The 20,162-nt window shown below is 42.9% G+C and overlaps 1 protein-coding gene across 15 annotated transcripts in view; it reads right to left on the reverse strand.

Annotated features, from left to right (window-relative positions):
* The window catches only part of dlg2 (discs, large homolog 2 (Drosophila)), a 131,009-nt gene extending 111,957 nt beyond the window's left edge, over positions 1-19,052 (reverse strand). For 5 of the 15 annotated variants that reach the window (XM_030360834.1, XM_030360832.1, XM_030360833.1 and 2 more), the window contains exons 1-3: positions 18,466-19,050; positions 17,699-17,830; positions 3,558-3,718 (exon numbers count right to left, since the gene is read on the reverse strand). In XM_030360834.1, coding sequence (XP_030216694.1) covers positions 3,558-3,718; positions 17,699-17,830; positions 18,466-18,484 — 312 coding nt within the window. In that variant the 5' untranslated portion in view covers positions 18,485-19,050. Of the gene's footprint in view, positions 1-3,557; positions 3,719-17,698; positions 17,831-18,465 lie in introns of those variants that run through there. The other 10 variants (XM_030360829.1, XM_030360822.1, XM_030360825.1 and 7 more) reach the window with 6 other exon arrangements.
* Positions 19,053-20,162: the final 1,110 nt, after the last annotated feature.

Below are 20,162 nucleotides of genomic sequence, written 5' to 3' on the forward strand. Positions count from 1 at the left end.
CGTGGAAGCACAAGGAAGTGTGGCGCTATTTAAGGCATGGCTTATTCACAAATGCTGTTTCACCTGGAGGCTTGGTGGGATTACAGAGAGAGACATTGTGCATTCCACAAGGTATCACAAAGTCCTTTCATTTAGCCCATTTCATTCTCACACAGTGATGAGGTCTGGTTGTTAAGCAAATGTTGAAAATATAGAATGTTTCCTGGAGGGAAAACTGTCTGTGTCTGTGTTTGCCTAAATTTGTCCTGTTTGGTGATATATATAAAAATAATAATACTGCCCACACTTTATAGTGTGCCCTCAACACAAATATAAAGTTTAAAAAAAAAACAGTGACACAATAGGTTTTTGTTCACCAGTTTCTAAATTATTTCACCATCACCAAAACACTAATCCAGAATCCAAACATCATTTTACCATCACCAAAACAGTAATCCTCAATCCCAACATCATTTTACCATCAGTAAAACAGTAATCCCCAATCCCGATGAAGTGCAGATGGAGCACCCAACCCGGCCACTTGACATACTGGTCCAACACAAGGGATGGATTGTTGACTGTTGACCGTTTACGATGGATGATAGTCAGCAACTGTCGTCCCTCATTATTTTGAAAGGACATGTTCCTAATCCTCCAGGGCTAACTATGCTAGTGGCGCGGGCTTGCTAGTGGTGGTGACACAGAGGGCCAGAGGGGCCTAGAGTCCCCGAGGACGGCCGCTCTAATCCCCTTCTGTGCAGCAGTGGTGCTAGGTCATCGCTCAACCAAGCTGATCACTGGCTAGCGCTCCTTGCTACCGTGTTAGCACAGCATGGAGCAGCCTATGAATAGCATTGTAATCGGGTACAATCGGATGTACAACTAGGCTTGAAATGTATGGAAATTTGTTTGTCGGGTTTGGGGAAAAAGAAGGAGAAAGTTTTGATGGTGGACAAATGGGATTACAGACGGTTTATAAGAATACCAAATCGTAATGCCAAGTAAACACACACACAAACACGCTGCAAATAAATTGCTGGCTGAGGACCAAGTAAGCATCCTGTTAAGTGACAGACTTGCCCAACAAAGCAAAAAAATAAAGATACAACTCATCCAAAAAACTGATATATACTCTTTATACAGTGAACCAATAAGGGCCACTTGATATTAAACTATTTTATTCTACAGACAATTCTTTTTATTAAAATGAAACCTCAAAGCCAATGGGACAGCTCACAGAACCATGTGGAAGCCTTGACTCGTGGTTCAAGTGTTCGAGTGCACGCAATGAAATTAAGTGTATGTTAACATATTCAATAGAAGCCATCATCCTCCTCTACAAACAACTCTGTAGTCTTATGAAAGTTTGTGTTTTACTCGTAAAATCACGAGTTGTATTATACCCTGCGGTCTAAGCTATGTATAGTCAGCTCCCAGATGCGTAGGCGACTATAGGCACAAAACCAATTAATAATAGATGTAGATAAATAAGCCAAGACATACAACAATTGAGCAGCAATTTGCCTCCTCTTTATTGGAACCAGCTTCGATGGCCCAGGATGCATTTGACATGTTGAAATGTAGGGCCTGGATCCAAGATGGTTAGTTTAGTGTTGCAACAGTGCTTACAGACGTGCTTGGCCAACTGCGTGATTCACCAGGAAATGGTTTCTTAAAACCTGATAAGGAGCTATTTTCTTGAATAGTCAATGTAAGAAACTGTCTTGATCTTTTAATAAAAAAAAAATATTTACTGCACCTCGACTTACTGCTTTTCTTCTTTCAAACGCCTCACAATGAAGCCAACCGCTATTCTGTCTTTATATTTTATATCTAATTTAGTTCCTCCATGCCGCCTTAGCCCAATCCGAGCGTTTGTTCCCTTTAATTAGAATGTCAACAGCCTCAGGATGGGAACATGCATCACACCTCTCTCCACATGTCCTGCCGTGTGTGTGTGTGTGTGTGTGTGTGTGTGTGTGTGTGTGTGTGTGTGTGTGTGTGTGTGTGTGTGTGTGTGTGTGTGTGTGTGTGTGTGTGTGTGTGTGTGTGTGTGTGTGTGTGTGTGTGTGTGAGCACATTTTCTCCGTAGCAAGGGGGAAGTTCTGTGTGAACAGGACAGAGATGCTCATCAGCTAGTAGGCAGGTCTCCAGCATTATCCCTGGCTGCACGTTTTCCAAGAAACTCCAAGGAAAAAAAGGGGGGAGGTAGAGGGTGAGGCAGAGAGGGAGAGAGAGAGTCAGAGCACAAGCGAGAGTGATAAGACTTAGAAAGCTTGTTAATGCCCAAGAGCCCTAGATTTAGAAGGACCACACGACAACAGTCTTTATTCTAGTTATTTCGTTCTCTCCCTCTGTATTTCTATCCTCCTTTTTCTCTTTCAGTTTTACTGTGTGTTTTTTCTTCTAAGGTTTGCCTGAACTGTTGCACAGACTTTAACATCATTCGCTTGATTTTTGTGATATATAACAGCATACCGTTAGAATTCTGTGTTGAGAATCCTGTGACTCTTGATGGTCATTCTGAGGGCAACATTGACAAGGGCTCAGGGAATTTGTCTAACGAGTCCGACAAGAACTGACCTTGGAAAGAGTTCCCGCTCAGTATAATGTAATTCAGTTTGTCGTTTCATGGTGAGGTGTCTTATAAAAACCGATGACTTTCAAGTTCACTGTTGGTATCCTTCTAAGGGCTAGAGCCCGATGGTAACTTTGTGGAGTTCTTTCAGCAGTCTTTGTATCTACAGAAGATCATACGGTAGATAAAATAAAGAACAAGCTTATTCTATACAAATGCTTGTTCTTTAGCTTTGGCCTATCTGGATGTCTGCATCGCTGTTGAATGATGTTGAACAGATCAGATAGATAAGCACACCCCCATACAATTCCCACTCTGCTGAGGCGGCCGGCCAACAACATCATTGCCGGGAAGCTACCGTTGAGCTAACGTAGGGATACGCAATTCACAAGACAAGGCACTTTTCTTGAAAGCAAATGATTCCACTTTCACTGTGTCCATGCCATTAATTATTACTTTGCCCGGTCTCAACAAACTTTTTTATGATTTTAATCCATCCAAAAAAGATAAGAGAGGTTTTGTGTACAAACGCTTTAGATTTGGTTCCTGGGGGAACCTAATTAGCGTGAGCGCCCCTCAGCTCCAACCAAAGTCTTCTTAGAACAAACGCTTAGAAGCAGCTGCTTTGAAGCCCCGCGCCAAAACATGTCTGCGTGTGGAACCACGTGAAGCACCACGACACAAACACCACCTTAATACAATGCTCAGGTCCAAATGTTCTCATCTGACTTTAAACGGTTCTCATCCAAATACCGACCCTTCAAGAGACGGACCGTCAACCAGGACAATGTGTGAAGGGGTTAAGCCGATAATTGGGCTCACGGTGCATCGTCACATTTACATAATACAGTTTCAGTATGCAAATAAACTGAATGCAAATGAAATTAGGTGATTCTTCTGCGTAGCTTTGGCCTGATTTGGGGCTCTGAGGTAAGGACGCATAGGGAGTGTGTGTGTGTGTGGTGGGAGGGAGGGGCGGCGAGTCTGGCATGACTGTTACCTCTTCCTTCTGGACGGAGGGGCAGGGCGTCGGGGTGACCTCTGGGTCCGGCGGCGTGACGGCCTTCTCCCACCGGTCGGCCATGTGGGTGACCTCCTCCAGCTTCTGCTCACAGCTCTTGTGGGTGTTGAGGAGCGTCAACTCATAGAACTCCTGGATATCTGGAGGAGGAGGAGGAGGAGGGAGAGGGGGACACGGCTGTTACTAAGGCTGTTACTAAAGGCTGTTACTGACTGTTTACCATGTTACTGTTCCTCATTCCTCTTTCATGAGGCTCCACATGGAGTGGAAGTCTTAAGATGTATATTCTTCCGTCATTATAAGAGCAGAAAAGCCCACCCTGCTTAAAAAAACAAATCATGAATGAATGAACCGTTTTGGGCAAATGTTCTGGAAAAGGCACCTAAAAGAGATGTGTTTTTTTGTATCGCTACGTTTGTATGTTGTTTTTAAAACCCCAAACAAAAAGTTAACCTTTCCCTGAAGGTGGATGAAATCATAATTCTTGGCTCTTTCAGATAAACTTGGTTTTACAATGTTCAGGTTATTTTTATACTGTACTTAGGAAAAAATCACGTGCAGTCATGTCAATATTTAGGAATTCGGATTTAGGAAAGGCATGCTCTGTATTACAGTCACATTTAGGATTTACCACTAATTGTTAAGCTCTAACTCGTCTGTCCTCCATATTCCAGAGGCTGCTTGGATATCTTTGACATCTCTTATTACTAGTGCTGCATGCAGCGCTCACTATTGCTCTTCTTAGGTTTTATTCTTTCTTCCTTGATTAATCTCTACAAACTTTGGGACCTATATCCTTCCACAAATACACAATTAAAAGGTTCAGATTAGCTAGGAATCGCACGCTTCCAAGGTGCCATATTATACCAACAGATTTACTAAACAGCTTGTACGGCTAAGCACACTCACAACTGGTGGTATAATGTCATCTTTAAATCTAAACATTTTACAATGGAAGTCATTGATGTTGTTTAATGTCATCTCATTGAAGACCCATTTTCCGCTGCTGTCATTGTGTTCTTTACATAGAGCTGGTGAGGTATGTGTGTGTGTGAGAGAAAGATAACAGTCTTATGTGGCTTTACTAAAACATATTTTCAACCTCACTTTGCACTACATCACTCACCGCATTTTCTGCAGGAAATGCATTTTCTAGTTGGTACTTGTTTATTTATAAAGTAATTCTTGCTAAACTGCCCTCTTATGTTTTCTTACGTTAAAGCACAGATATCTGACCACTGTCATTTTTGCTGCTGCTGCTGTTGTTCATCATCATTTATGTCACTTGCGATGCTTCTATCTTAGTTTAATGCATCTACCTTCGCCCAGTCAGAGGTTACTGATCTTAACAAAGCTAACCTAAAAGGTAAAAATAAGGAATACTAAATATTATATTGATGTCTTTTTGCTGAAAATAAAATTCTTACTTTGCGGCTGTACTGCCTGAGACTATAGAAAGTTCTATCTGATCCTGTGCAGTTTTCATAATCTCACATGATATGCTTTTACATATTCAATCAAGGAGAGAACATTTTGGAATTAATTTGTTCATTCGTCACTGCTTTAAAAGGTCACCACCATATGAGTCCAAAGCAGAAAGCAACGAACAATGTATTATTAGCAGCAGACCATATGTATTTGACAGTAGACGTCCTGCTTTTTTTCGAGCTGATATTCTTGCTTAAATGGCTTGCTGCTTATCCACCTTGAGAACAGCATATGCCTGGATCAAACTTTAGTTTTTTTTTAGAACACCCTGGCTACACGGGAGTGGTTTATTTCCCTTGACAGAATGCGTACCCTCTACTAGAAACTTCAGGTCAAACCCACTCTGCGTCTCTCGGCTTATCGCGGGGAAGGAAAAACAAAGCCTAGAAATGTAAGGGATTTTGTCCAGGGTTTACATCATGTTCTGAAGAAGTAACAATGACTTTACAAATACCAACAAAAAAATAAAACCTAAGCTTCTAGTTGACTCCAAATTCTGTTATGAATTGGGGCCCCACTACATTTAGAAGATAAGAGATGTGGAATGAAGACTTGGAAAACAAGCTCCATGTTCCTTCACGGACGAACAACAGAAAACCATTACGAATACAACTTTCTTCAGCTGGCTGCCAGTAGTTCCAGAAAGCTGTTTCCATGTTCGATTACCGCCAACAGAATCAAACCCAGGAGGACAATTCAATATCAAATCCTGCGCAACCAGGATGATATTACTAACAGTAATTCCAACAATACACATTCCTCTTCCATTTCCTTCAGGCAATCAATAAGCATAGATAGAGTTTATACGCTTTTTATAAATTTCATATGAATTAATGCACAAATTCAGTGGATTGTGAGCCTTGTTGTGCTGTCTCTCCTGCATCATGGTACATATACTAGCAGTATCTTGCCAGTTCACAGCCCTACATCTTCACACAAAAGCAGTATAGCTGACTTCAGAACCAGACAAGCAGCACTACAGCCCTAAAACATGTGTATTGAATACACTTTGATGGAATACGCTACACTGTACTCCACACATAAAACATGCACAGCAACACAAGTTAATCCAAAGTGGAAAAGCTTGTCCAGTAATTAGGGCGAAACAAAGCATTCACAGAAAACAAACTGCTTCCATCTGCTTCAGGATAATCATTTTCTAGTGGAGATATAAGATGAAGCATAAATAATAGATAAACATACATATCCTTTTTTCCGTTGCGTGCATCGTTTCATTTTCTAGCCCTACAAAACCTTGTTTATTTAAACTAGTATATACACTCTCATCCAGCCAGGTAGTCTCTCTCATAATGGCAAAGGAGTACCGTCTGAACCCCATTTTGATGTTGTTGCATTACAAAAATAAAGGTCACCAATACTTAATAAGAAATAAAGATGTTTTTCCCGCCCTGATTTAAGCCTTGCATCATATTGGGCCAATGAATGCTCCATACATTGAGCAGAACGTGGAGCAATGAAATGACATGAGAGAGCCTGTTCATGCGGGGTATATTAAACACTGGCCTGGACAGCACTGTAGCTCACAGGCTCCTGGTTTTCTGAATCACAGAGTGACTCACTGCAGCACACGCTACGCTGCATTCAAGGTTCCCTCACGTGCTAGACCCCACATCTGGCGGCTTCATTATAATGTCTACCACAGACCCAGCTCCAGAATTAGGGTGCAACAAGTGTGACTCTGTGCGACAATCACTGACCACAGCCATTGTTATCAAAGCACAGGCGTGTCTATAGAAACAGCTAACCACTTAGATCTTCAGCAAAAAGGAGGGCTCTCTCCCTCCCATCCCCTCCCCTCCACCTCCCAAGTATGGAAAGGCTCCTGAAGTGATCTACCACTGCGCTCCAATGCCCTGCCCCTCCACACTAAAGTCCCATTTATATTTAAATGGGCGTTAATAACAACACGCCATTAGCATTCACCACCAGCCACTGAGGGGCTGCAATGTTTCAATCCCAAACACACACAAAAGATCCCAGACTTTCCCTTCTGCACAAGACACTCAGGAAACAATGGCGGCCTAGATGATATTTACGTTGACAATTCCCGAGAAACTGCGTAATCTTGATGTGGATTGCAGGGAGCCAAAATGCAAAATCCCCCAGAAGATGTACGCAGGTGGTGTGCAGTGTATGCAGAATGCTGTAATAATGCTCAACGGAATGTAGTTTGTTTTTAGCAATGTTTGTTTTTAAGCATACGTTAGCGATGTAAAGACCCCAACAGTTCAGTAAAGTTAACCAGCTACCGCTAAATCCCTCACTGAATGGAAAATCACATGAAGAAGAGATGCTGACCAACGTTGATGCGTAATCAGACTTTTTTAGTGGATATCCAAATGAATTGTAAATACACAGACCAAAACAGACAAAAGCAGTATTCCTCAAGGAACAAATGTGAGACATTGTCTAACAAGGGGACATTGATGCAAGATGTCAATTCAACGCAACTTACTGTGCAATGCGATCCTTGGTCTCCCCGGTCATGTGGCGCTGCAGCCAGAGCACAGTGAGATGGCTCAGTGAGAGTACCAGATGCCCAGTATCAAGTCTAAGAGCACGCCTAATCCTCTCCACATAGACAGGACACCTGTTCCCTCCGACGCGGACTACGACCCTACATCCCAGAAAGCACATTCCCGTCCAGCTCTGTGCCTAAAACCGCCAGCGGAAACCCCTCCAAACACACACAGACATACACAAACAAACAAACAAGTTACCATTGGTTGCTCCGCCCTCTAGGCTCATTTGAACTCAGGTCACAACAATGCTAACTGTTATGAAACTCTGCTCGCACCAGTGCCATTATTTAGTGCCAAGTTCACACACATGTTAACATAGGACCAGCAAAACGTCCAAATCCATTCATCAAACTAGAAACACACACCTTACCAGCTCCTGATAAGGAGTGCCTCCACGTTGATTCTAGGTCCTTCGCCCTGAGGGAGCAATCGCTACAACGCCGCGTTAAGGGTGGCAGCTGGTACAGTATTAAAGCCACTTGTATGTAAACACCACCACGAGCCAGCCACACAGGATCAAACTTTAACCGCACTGTGCTGTCCTTTAACGTAATGAAAGGGGACACCATCTCACCACGGGAGGGTTCGAAGTGATTAGGGTGGTGACCCGAACCACGTCATTCCTAAAATCATGATATTATTATTGTTACTCTTTACTGTATCCATAGCCTTAAGCTATTTAATTGGAGTTGAACTCCTTGCACTATAGGTACCCTTGCACAGAGCGAGGGTACATGTCTTAATATTGTAATGAATAGCCCACAGTGTATCTGTTAATCCAAAAGGCATTATCTGTTAAGCCATGGGCTTTATCACAAAATATCATGACCCAAAATCCCCTTCTTTTTTTCAGATACCACATGAACATTAGTCACATGCATTCCCAACGATATCCACAACCGATTATGGGCCAAAAACACCAAATCTTATATTACACACAGGTTTTAGGTAACACGACCTTCAATACTCCTTTAAATACACTTAATGGGTATTCAATTACTAAATCAGCAAGACACTCTGCTCTAGTGAGGATGCTCAAGCCAGAATTAAAGTAAAGTAGTAGCAAAAGGAAAAAGACAAAAAAACATAAAATGTATAATAATGAATTATTATTATTTACTTGATCAGATTATTCATTTTGGTCTGAAATAATATTTCCACACAACATAGACACATACTGTGATAATATATCATTGTGATAATGAAGTATACCAAGTTAATACATAAAAAATGTTGCAGAGTAAGTGGCTTCTCTTTTACATGAAATCACTTCTTTCTAGTTCTAAGCATATGACAGCAACTGTTTGCATGGTCCCCCCCCCCACTCCCCCTCCCTGATCAGGTTTCCAAGGCAACCATGCAGTGGAATCTGAGGTAATTTGCATCCTTCAAAAAAAGAAATTGCTCCAATATGCTTTCTCACTTGATACCTTATTAGAAGAACACACAGATTGTACACAAACATTCAACACACAGACGCACACACACACACACACACACACGGGAGCGCCACGCTCCGGCTGTCACAATGCAGATCTGCCTCCCCCAGCGCTTACGTAATGGGTGGGTGTGGGTGGAGTGGGCTTACAGCTTGCAGAGAGCATGGCTCTTCCAGCTGCAACCCCTCCCTTCACTTCTTCCTCCTCCACAGTGACTAAGGTGCCAGATAATCCTTCCATCTCTCCGCGCGCGGAGACACACCAATTATTCAGAAATAACAAATCACTCGTCACCCTTGGCTCAGTTTTGCCTCGAGGAAGTGGCCGGCGTGATGGGAGACAAATGAACGTGGGCAGGCCGCGGTGGTTTTGGGTGCTCAAAGCCGTTTTGACCCGAGTCGTCGGGTTGCTTTTGGCAAGATATCCACTAATCACGTATCCAGCAGTCCTACTATGTCATAGCAGAACTATTGGGAGGAGACGGCACAGAGCCCGGGCCGGTGACCAAGCACTGCAAGGGGCAGAGTTACGGCCCCGTGCAGGTTTTTGGAAGCAACTTTCCTCAGGGGATTTTAAGTGTATCTGTATGTTCTAAGAGTGTTTACTCGTGGAACGAAATGTTCACACACTTATAATTAGCAGAATATCAATCCTAACTTCAGAAGCATCCTCGCGGTTGGATGCGGGCAGAAGTTGAGGTTCACGTCGTCGTGGTAACCACTCATCCCGGGCTTCACTTCTCAAATCATCCCCTGCCTGGAGTCCTCTGAATGTGCTGCACGACGTGCACGTTACCTTGTTTTTTTACAAGCTACCACTTTCACCACTGCGGTGTGTGTGTGTGTGTGTGTGTGTGTGTGTGTGTGTGTGTGTGTGTGTGTGTGTGTGTGTGTGTGTGTGTGTGTGTGTGTGTGTGTGTGTGTGTGTGTGTGTGTGTGTGTGTGTGTGTGTGTGTGTGTAGCTTGGAAAGGGCCTCACTTGAGGATGATGATGGTAAAGAGTGGGCGGTCAACTCACATTTGGTTGAGCTCCAATTTGAAGGAAAGCTCAGAGAGGTTGAATCCAAATTAATGCCTGTGGGATCTGGTTGATATGGTAGAGTGACGCTTTTTGTTTTATTTTCGCTAAAAAAGTCAAACCCATTATATTTCACTTAAAACACATTTAAACAATGGGCAAGGCCAAAGTTGAAATATTTTCCTGAACGGAAGTAAATCCCAGAACCTCAAAAACACATGTTCTTGATAACCGTATTCTTGTAATCAACGTGAACATAAAGCCACTTGAATTTAAAGCCACTTGCGTTATGGCATCACCAAGGAAACAGGTTAGTACTTTTTTGATACAGCTATTCTTAATATCTCCACACTCGCTGCAGGCAAAAGAAAACAGAGATAGAGATGTAATCAGAGGAGGGAAACATTTCAAGATGGACGTTATGAGGACTTAGAACATAAGGGGTGTATGAGGTTGCTAGGCTTAAATGAAACGCACGCACAAGTCCAGGTTCGCCGTCAACATGGCCTCCAAGCCAGGCTTCGCAGTCTTCTTTAATTTGTCTTTTGTGAACGAACAAGGCAACAAAAGTGTTGGTTGTAATAGTATGCATGACGTTTTAACGGGCATCGCATAGTGTGAATTCCCAGCTCTGTGATTGGCAATGTAATGGAAGTAGTGCTGTGTTTTATAGCACTACTTACTCAATGTTTTTTCCCAATTGACTTTTATCGTTTAATCTGAACATCACAAGCGGCATATGCATAAACGCGTGTGTGTGTGTGTGTGTGTGTGCGTCTATGTGTGTGTGTGTGTGCGCGTCTATGTGTGTGTGTGTGTGCGCGTCTATGTGTGTGTGTACACGTGACAGCTTATGCACATTTCTAATGACGTTTGGGGCGGTCGCACAATGATAAGAAAAGACAGGGAGAGTAGCAGCAGAAGCCTTGGGTAAGTACCGTAATTGATGATTCATATCCCATTTTGATAATGCTGTGTAAGACACACACACACACACACACACACACACACACACACACACACACACACACACACACACACACACACACACACACACACACACACACACACACACACACACACACACACACACACACACATATTGTGTCATATGGCTACACCTGCGTGAATGGCTGCCTTAAGAAGAAGAATTCCAGCTTCTGAGACACAAGCAACACGTCACCCTGTTAAGGCAAGGCAGGGTCAGTGGATGTGTTAGTGTTCATGGCCGTAGAAGTAGGTGGGATAGGAGGAATTATCGCCGGGGGCAATGAGGGCATACTGCATAAACGTTCATCCTCCTATAGGCAGTGGCGTTAGAGCAGGGGACAACCATGGTCGTTATGGAAATAATGCAGCAAAGGGATTCACTGCGGAGACAATAAGCGCAGTTCAATGGACGATCCAGGTCACTTATTGATTTTTGCCAGAATAATTTAACTGCGTCCCATGAATCAATGACTGAATAAAGAGGGGAACTGTATTTATTTTTGTGCATAGTATTCCATAAACTACAGTTATGATGAATTCAGCCTTAGTTTCAGGCTCATAGAAGAAGCAAGATAAAGAAAGCGACAGAGATGCTACAGTTAGCCTTATAGCTCCCTCTGTTGGAGATCTGGTTGTATTTTAGTATGATATGACTGCATCTACATAACATGTAGATAATAACATAAAATAATAAGAATATAAAGGTTATGAGGATAAGTAAAATAAATACTTTAAATAAACACTACTACTACCCCCCCCATGTGAGAAAAAAAAAAATTCCTTCCTCCCACACAACTTAATGCCATCATACTTGCATGCGTCATAGCACAATCAAAGATTTACGACTCAAAAGCCCTGCTGGTTATACCATCCTCACATACATATATTCACATACATATATTCACGTACATGCAAACGTGAAGCACACAATTACCTGTAAGCGCATACATTAGTACAACTATGGTTATAGTCATTAGAATTACACTGCAAAAATGGATGTAATCCCTAGCCTGCTGGGTTTCAACCTATCCTCTTGCACGACATCCGTCGTGTCCAATCGTATCTTGCTTTCATGTCAAATGAGTCATGCATGAACAGCATTCATTCTATGAAACAGTTGTCACTTTCAGTTGTTCTAACACGCATTCGTTTCTCACACACGCACACATTCGCCACAAGATGGCAGTCCATTCCAGCTAAACATTTGTCTTCATACCAAGCTGCACCTGTGCTCTATTGGCTACAACATTACCTATTTATTTAGAACCATTCACCTGGACGTAGCAATTCAAGATCAAAGTTACGAACACTGTCAAGATGTTTTCATGTACAGCTCACCTCATGTGCTATCGATACATGCATCCCATGAAGCGATTAACCATACATGACAGAAAAATTAATACAGGGATAGAAGATAGAGAGAGGACTCATGTAAAAAACATTTGTTGTAGCCTTCTTAGCAACCACACCAGCAGATGATGATGCAGACGGCCTAAAGCCCTACAAGAGTCCCATAATCCATTAAGCACACAGGAAACACCCTTAAAGCCAGCCCATGACACCCGGGACCTTTGACACGCAGAGCAAATACGAGCTGCACTTCAAGTCATCACTATCATATCATCCTCAGACTTTGATTACATGTGTTAATGTCATATTTCCAATCACTTTGAATGGAAAAATGAATACAGTGCATGTGACGTGACTCAAATGAAATGACTTAAAAAAAGAACATAACCCGTCAGACCCTGTAGCCGAAGAATGGAAGGAGCTTTTTTTCCCCAGACACAAAACTATTTACAACTACAGTGAGTGAATGTTTCCGGGCATATGAAGTCGTCTTCCCATCATCCTTCATTCTGATGGGAGAACCTGAGCAAAATTAAATTAATACTGAAGCAGGGGAAATATCTCTCTCCCTCTCCCTCTCCCTCTCCCTCTCCCTCTCTCTCTCTCTCTCTCTCTCTCTCTCTCTCTCTCTCTCTCTCTCTCTCTCTCTCTCTCTCTCTCCTATTAAAACCACAGACCAGTCTTCTACATAAGTCTGGATGACAGATGGAGCTCATTGAGAGCCCATACAATATACAACAGATCATAAAGACATAATGGAGTGATCGACCGCTGCCATCAGCATGCTCGCTTTGTGCTAACTCCGCCCACTTTAGAACAAATACAAGTTGGCAGAAAGCAGATATAACTGCTTAGTCATGACGTTTAGGTAGATATAGTTGTCGAAAGAGAAAGCCAAATGCTGAGATACAAACAATTAAAAGAAACGAGAAATGATGGCAATAGACATTGGGTCTTTCAAGAGGAAATCACATTTGTTTGGTCGTCACTGACTCCAGTTGGGTCAATCAATAGTCCAAGATGCTTTCAGGATCCCACGCTCAGATGTGGAGCTCAGACCCTCCTGCTTGCTGTGCGAACGCATTAGAAATGTTAAAGCATTTGCACAGCAGGGAAGAGGATGTTTTGTAAATGAGATCTATTGCAGGATTAGAACTTTAATAATCTAATGTTGGAGTTATTTTATAGCTCTAATCCAAACATCTAGTAGGGAATAGCAAAGGGATAGGCAGCAAAACGCTTTACTCAAAGGGTTTACATATCAAAGAATAAAATAAATTGAATTGATACAAATGATCATGCTTATTTGGGAAGATGTGTGCAGATGTTAGATTTCTATACCTATTGCACCACCTGAAACTGGGCTTGCAATATTTTTGAAACGCTTGATTCTCAAATGTGGTGTTGAAGAAAAAAAGAGATGTTCAATCTAAAAAAGCTTAAAACAAAGTTGCTGGTGTTTTAAAAAGCCCTTTAGTGGTAGCCCGACATTGTATTCAACAGATCAAAACCTGAATGCTGCAACAGAGCCAGAGGAGCGAGTCTTCTCTAAAATGACATCAAGCTCGTCGTTCCACTGGAAGCGATGGGACCGGTGAACGGGTTAATCCACATGCGGATCCACTCTGTAGTGGCAATGGGGGGGGTGAGGGAGGTGAGCCCCTGCCACTGGCCAGATTATACAGCACCTAATGCTTTGTAAGATGATTACATCTATTTCAGGAGGCATTTGTCCCGCGACCGAGTTGTATCTGTGTTTTGATTGCATCGCCTGCCCTATTATTTGTGGGCGAGACATGCCTGCTGGAAGTGACTGAAATGATGTCCAGGCTCCAATGTCCGTCCCCCCCGGTCGTAAAGGGGTCGGGGAAGTAATATACGTGTGATGCATGCTGGCTATTAATCTGGCTGGGAATCATGACAGGCCAACAATGATCCATGATAAATGAGGCTGTGGGAGAATGTGTGTGACCCCCGCATCGTGTCCCATCTCACCACACCCTGAAGCGAGGGGACGTGGTCTCCCCCTCTGCTACATTACCATGGGTAATAAAAACTATGACATAACAAATCGTTTGAGGGAATAATTGGTTAGGAGAAGCACACTTGACAGATTGTCCACAGACGTTCTAAGTGTTAGACCGGTATGTAATTCTAAAACGGCGTGACAAATGGTTTAAAGAAAAAGGAAATTATTGGATTGGATTCTAGAACCAAATTTGCTTATGTACTTCAAGCATCCGAAAATGAGTAGCAGATGAAACCAAACAAACTCATTTGTATATAATGCCTTCCCACTTAATTCAAGAAAAAGAAAAAAAGTAAACGGTTTAAATGGGTTTCCGTCATGAATCACACTACCTCTGGATATTATTCATATTTTTCTAATATGATGTAACCTGGTGCTATTTTACACATTTGTGTATTTGTGTGCGGGAGGGTGTATTTGGTCAGGGAGGGATGGGGCTAGATGTTAGACAGTCTATGACCCAGAGAGAGAGAGAGAGAGAGAGAGAGAGAGAGAGAGAGAGAGAGAGAGAGAGAGAGAGAGAGAGAGAGAGAGAGAGAGAGAGAGAGAGAGAGAGAGAGAGAGACCTATTTTTTACCTATTTATTAACTATTTATTAATTGTGGCACCTTCAATTCCGTTCTGTTAAGACAATGTATTCAATGCAAGGACAATAAAGTTTCTATTCTATTCCACCTAGATCGATAAGGTCTACGCAAATACGTAGACCTTTTTCCTGTGACAGATTATAAAGGAACGCACAAAGAACAACAAAGGGACTTCTAGGGCACCGGCACACACAGACTACTACATTCAAACCGATGGACTCTCCGGCTCTTGAGTTTCACTCTGAAGCGCTGAGTGAGCCGGATCAGGGTGGACCATCCAGGACCTGAAAACTCTGGCATATTCCTTCCTGTAATCCTATCGTCCAACATTCAAAACGGTGGCATGTGAGAATGATGACGCTGCTGAGGGAAGGAGCTCTGCCAGGAAATCTCAGCAGCACTATTCATCCTGTGCGCGTGTGGGAAGGCTCTTCCCGCTCTCATGGCCTGGCTCAGCAGCACCAGCCCGGCTGTACGCTACTTTTGTTGACATCACCGGCCTGGGTCAAACACCAAGTAGACCTATATAACAAACCTAGAGCAGCACACTGACGTAGTGCGAGGCCAGGTTCCTGTTGGGGGATTTTGTGGGATTTTAGGGGGAATGGGTGGTATTTTAGTAGGAATAGGACTCCAGTGAGACTAGACTGGTCACTGGCACTTGGAAGAGCCTTGTTAATATTCAATAATGTCTAGGTTTTATGAGGTTTACGTTAGAGGAAATATTTAAATAAAACAGGTAGAGAAAAAAAAAGAAACCAGTCTAGGTAGCCAAATGCCCACATTGAAAAACATTATTTTTAGGACATAAATTGCTATATACAGGCTACAATAACATCACAATGCTAAAGGTGAAGTAATTCACACTTTAATAATGAACTCTTACACCATAATCCAAAAATATTCAAAATAAAAAAGGTAAGAAACAAAAGAAATAATAATAATCTAATAATAATTTCCTTTACAGAATGGTGGGGCCTCCTCGTAATGAATAACGTTGAACATTCCAGCTGCTTGCACTGATCGGCCGTTCCCAGAGCGCCTGAGAGCACCAGAGCTACTCTGGCCCATTCAGGCCAAATGAGCTTTAGTTTGGACACTTGGGTAGGTAAGTGCACTCTTCAATGAAGGCAGTTACGCAGTCCATTATAAACCTTTTACGGTCGTGGTCGGTCACAACCCCTGGGAAAGAGGGAGGAGAGGTTGATACTGGGACCTGCTGGACAATATGTTTCCCATGTCTGGACTCTTGCCATACATTCCTGTGTGTTGGGTCTGTAAGCTTCCATTTCATTTCTAGCTAGTCATCAAACATGATGCGGCAAAATACTAAAGGAAGAACGCCGTCTTACAGTGTTCAGACTAAATATATACATAATGAGCAATAACAATGGGACCAAAAGCCTACAAAAAAACCTGTTATTGTAATTGCTAGAAAAACTGCAATAAAACACAACATTTTCCACTTTACTGTAACAAAAATCATCAAATTTATAAATGGATGATTATCATTCCAATCAGGGGGATGCATTCTCATCAGCGACTCTGGCTACGGTGTGATATCCACCAACGTGCCTTCCTTGCACCAATACAGCGAGACACATTTCTCGTAGCCTATGGGTAACCTACTTGGCACTAAATCAAATTCTGATTACGATTCCTCTTAGCAGTTTAAAAATAATATCCACATGCCACAAACCAAAAACCCTGCTCTCAGATCCACCGCCGCAAGTGAAAAAACAACAACAAGAGGCATACGACCAGGCAGACAACGTCAAGTACTGCCCCGTCAGCAGAGTTAAAAATAACACAGAGAGTCTGAAACCTGGAATTATGCTGCGCCAGAAAAGCTAAATAAACAATTATGAGACACACGGCAATGATGGTTGCTGTGACGTATTCGCTGGCCTTGACGGCGCTATTGAGCCGTCCCAACAGATGTTGTAGGACACTGTTTCTCCATTACCTGCTCTTCAATTGTATTTTGAGGAGTAACTATTGACAGGGTAAGTTCTACCGCGGTGGTTGTGAAAACTCGTTCCAGGTTTTTATTAAACCAGTGGGAACCCAAGTTCCCAATGATGCTATCTATTATAACGAAGTGTGGTAGTAATAGTCGCTGTTGCATATTTTGTATTTCTTTTCACAGAGGCGTTAATCAAAAGACAATCAAAGGTGTTGCTCAGAACACTAATTATGGGTCTATAACATTATGTACAAGGGCACGGATAGTGGACTTCACTAGTGAGGATAACTCACATTCACTATTGCTGGTGCTTTGACGCAAATCAAATTAAAACAACTACATCCAAAATTGTAATGTTGTGCGCTACATCCGTGTCTGCCCTGATAAGATGGCCATGTGAAAAGGGTCCATGGTCTTCTAATCACTAGTTCACTAGCTTAGTGTTCCACCTATGCCCTGGTATATGACAGTATCAGAGTCATAATTAGTGTGATGAGCCTGTGTCTTTCCTACCATGACACTGTAAAAAAGGGTCTGATGTGATTATAGATCAGGGGGGTCTGATGTGATTACCGCGTCCAGGTTATCCCTGGACGCGGTTGTTTTGAGAAACCAACCCCATTGAATGAAAAATAAAACGGGGAAGGGGACAAGGGGGTGTGTGTCGGGGGGGGGGGGGGTTGCCACGGTGCCAAGCTTCCCCCAACTTACCGAGAAGAGCCTCGAAGAGGTTGCTTTTGAAGATCAGCATCACTCGCTGGATGGCCGTCCGGAGAGCGTCCTCCTCTGGCTTCCGTAGCCGGGAGCAGTACTCCTCCAGAAGCCCCAACGCCCGGGACGTGTCTGCAAGCAATAGGGTGGGGGGGGGGGGGGGGGGGCAGACAAGGCATAGGTTGTTCACTTGGAAGACTCAAGCACTTTCTGCCGCTTTGTCAAATTGGTGGGGACATGTTACTGCTGCCACTGTTAATATTGATTGGCTGGTCCTTGCAGGGTTAATGCTGACATTTGGATTCACATTTTTGAGTGCACATTTTTGTGAGCTGGAAACATAAGTCTTTTTTCACATTGTCACATAGAATATCAGCAATTCAAAGAATCTGGATTAAACAGCATTTTAAAAAGACTGAAACTTCAGAAGTCATCCAGCTCACCCTCCTTTTGGATAAGCAATCAATCCGAAGTCATGAATCATCAACATCATTATTTATATCCCAAGACCAAAGAGAACCTCACCTACTGATGCATATAGGGCTAAGTGTGTAGATCCTGCTCGTTTTACAAATGTGTGGATTAAATGTGTAGAATGTTCAAGATCTTATAAAAGTTACTTCATGATCAAAATAAATTCTCCTGCATATATGAACGTAAATAATTCCATAAAATACCAATTAATCAGGAAGGAAACGAATGTCACATTAGGGAGTAAGATTGCATTGTTTTGTATGCTATAGTTGTGGGTGGTGAATGTAACTTACCTTTTTTCCTAACAGGCATGATTGACTCCGTACGCCACTTTTGCTTTAAAAGCACGCCAGTTCAATCCTCAGTTCATACTCAACAACTTCATTTCGTCTGGAGAAGTAAAGTCATCGGGGGATCGAGGGGAAGTGTGCAATTTGCAGGAGGGAAGTTCTACTGCAAAACAAGCCCGTCTGCGGTAAGACGAGCGGCGGATAGGATGGGGTGATGTAGGTTATCCACTGCCATGACTCTCCTCGTCAATAGTCCACAAGCATTTCGCCAAGAAACGAGGATACAGGCAGCGAAGAGACCCGCGAGTGCACACACCACAAGCCGTAAAATCCTCCTCATAGTTGACCCAAAAGTAAGCTGCAGCTGGTTGTGCTATTCCATGACGAGGGGTGTGTGTGTGTGCCTGTGTGTGAGTGTGTTGACAGGTGCAATAGGCTTGTCCGAGGTATGATCCGGCTGATCCTGGTGGCTCACTGTGCACAGTAGGAGTTTTTGATGGTGTCGCCCGTACCGCCTTTCATCCACACCACATTTTGGCATTGAATCGTATTGGCGTCGTGCCAAAATCGTGTCTACACCTGAAACTTGTTATATTCTGTTATCTGAATATTCCCCACCCTCCCCTCCAGAAAAAAAATGTATAGTATTGTGTACCACGCCCAAAAAAAGCCGCAAATCCACGGAACTAAACATTAAAGTTCACCCACACAGAGCGCTGGACGATCAATAAGAGAAATATAAACAGCGTCTTTTTCGCCGTGTTTGCTTTAGAAAACGTCTCCGACACGCCAGCCTCTGGAGCTGGTCGGGCGGCTTTAACTTGTGCTGGAATGCGTTTTTCGCTTCAGACAAGTTATTCTCATCTTTTAGATACAACATTTACAGTGACTAACTATTGTCGCTTCAATTTCAAAAAAACATGCATGGCCCAATGGGAGAGCTAGCCATCATCATGCTAAACAACAAGGCAACATTACAAATGAAGAGATAGGCTTTCCCGGCAGTGCGACGCCTGTAGGAGAATACCTGCCTGCCAACAGTGGGAGAAACACAGCAAATGCATGGTTCTCCAATGTAAACCCGTATTTACATGGTCCATGTATTTATGTGTATTAGCTAGACATGTCCCCCGACCAAAGCGGTGTTCCCCGGCGGGTCGCTGAATCCTCGCACTGCCACATTTTTATTCCTTAATTACGTGCAGCGGCATTGGCAGTGGGAAGTGACAGCATCACTACCAGTTTTAACTTACCTTAGCAACGACGCACAGGCTGGTCGCTCGTTATCTGTTGCCCACCTCGATTGACAGGAGACGGCGGCCAATCGGACGGCGGGATTTCTTGTCGCATCGTGGAGTGTTAGCCAATCCTAAGAGCGGGCCTTTTGAGGGGTTAGAGTTTAACCGTAGCACACGTGTTTGGCTGCATAGTGCATCAGAAAGGAAAGGAAAATGGGAAGGAGTAGGATTTGCCTGGAGCATAGATGGAAGGGAAAGTCTGCTGAGGAATGAGGGCCGACGTGTAAAAGATAACAAGATATTTTACCTTTTCAAAAATCATGAACCGTCATGAGAATATTTTCCTTATAATATGCATAATTTGAGAATCTCCCATACTTCTCTTAACATGGTAGCCGAAACAATGTATATAACTTTGAATAGCTGTTTAATGTTTAGCACTAAATCAGATGACCAAATTAA

This window comes from Gadus morhua, chromosome 7 (genome assembly GCF_902167405.1).
Source record: "Gadus morhua chromosome 7, gadMor3.0, whole genome shotgun sequence".
NCBI classification, from domain to species: domain Eukaryota; kingdom Metazoa; phylum Chordata; class Actinopteri; order Gadiformes; family Gadidae; genus Gadus; species Gadus morhua.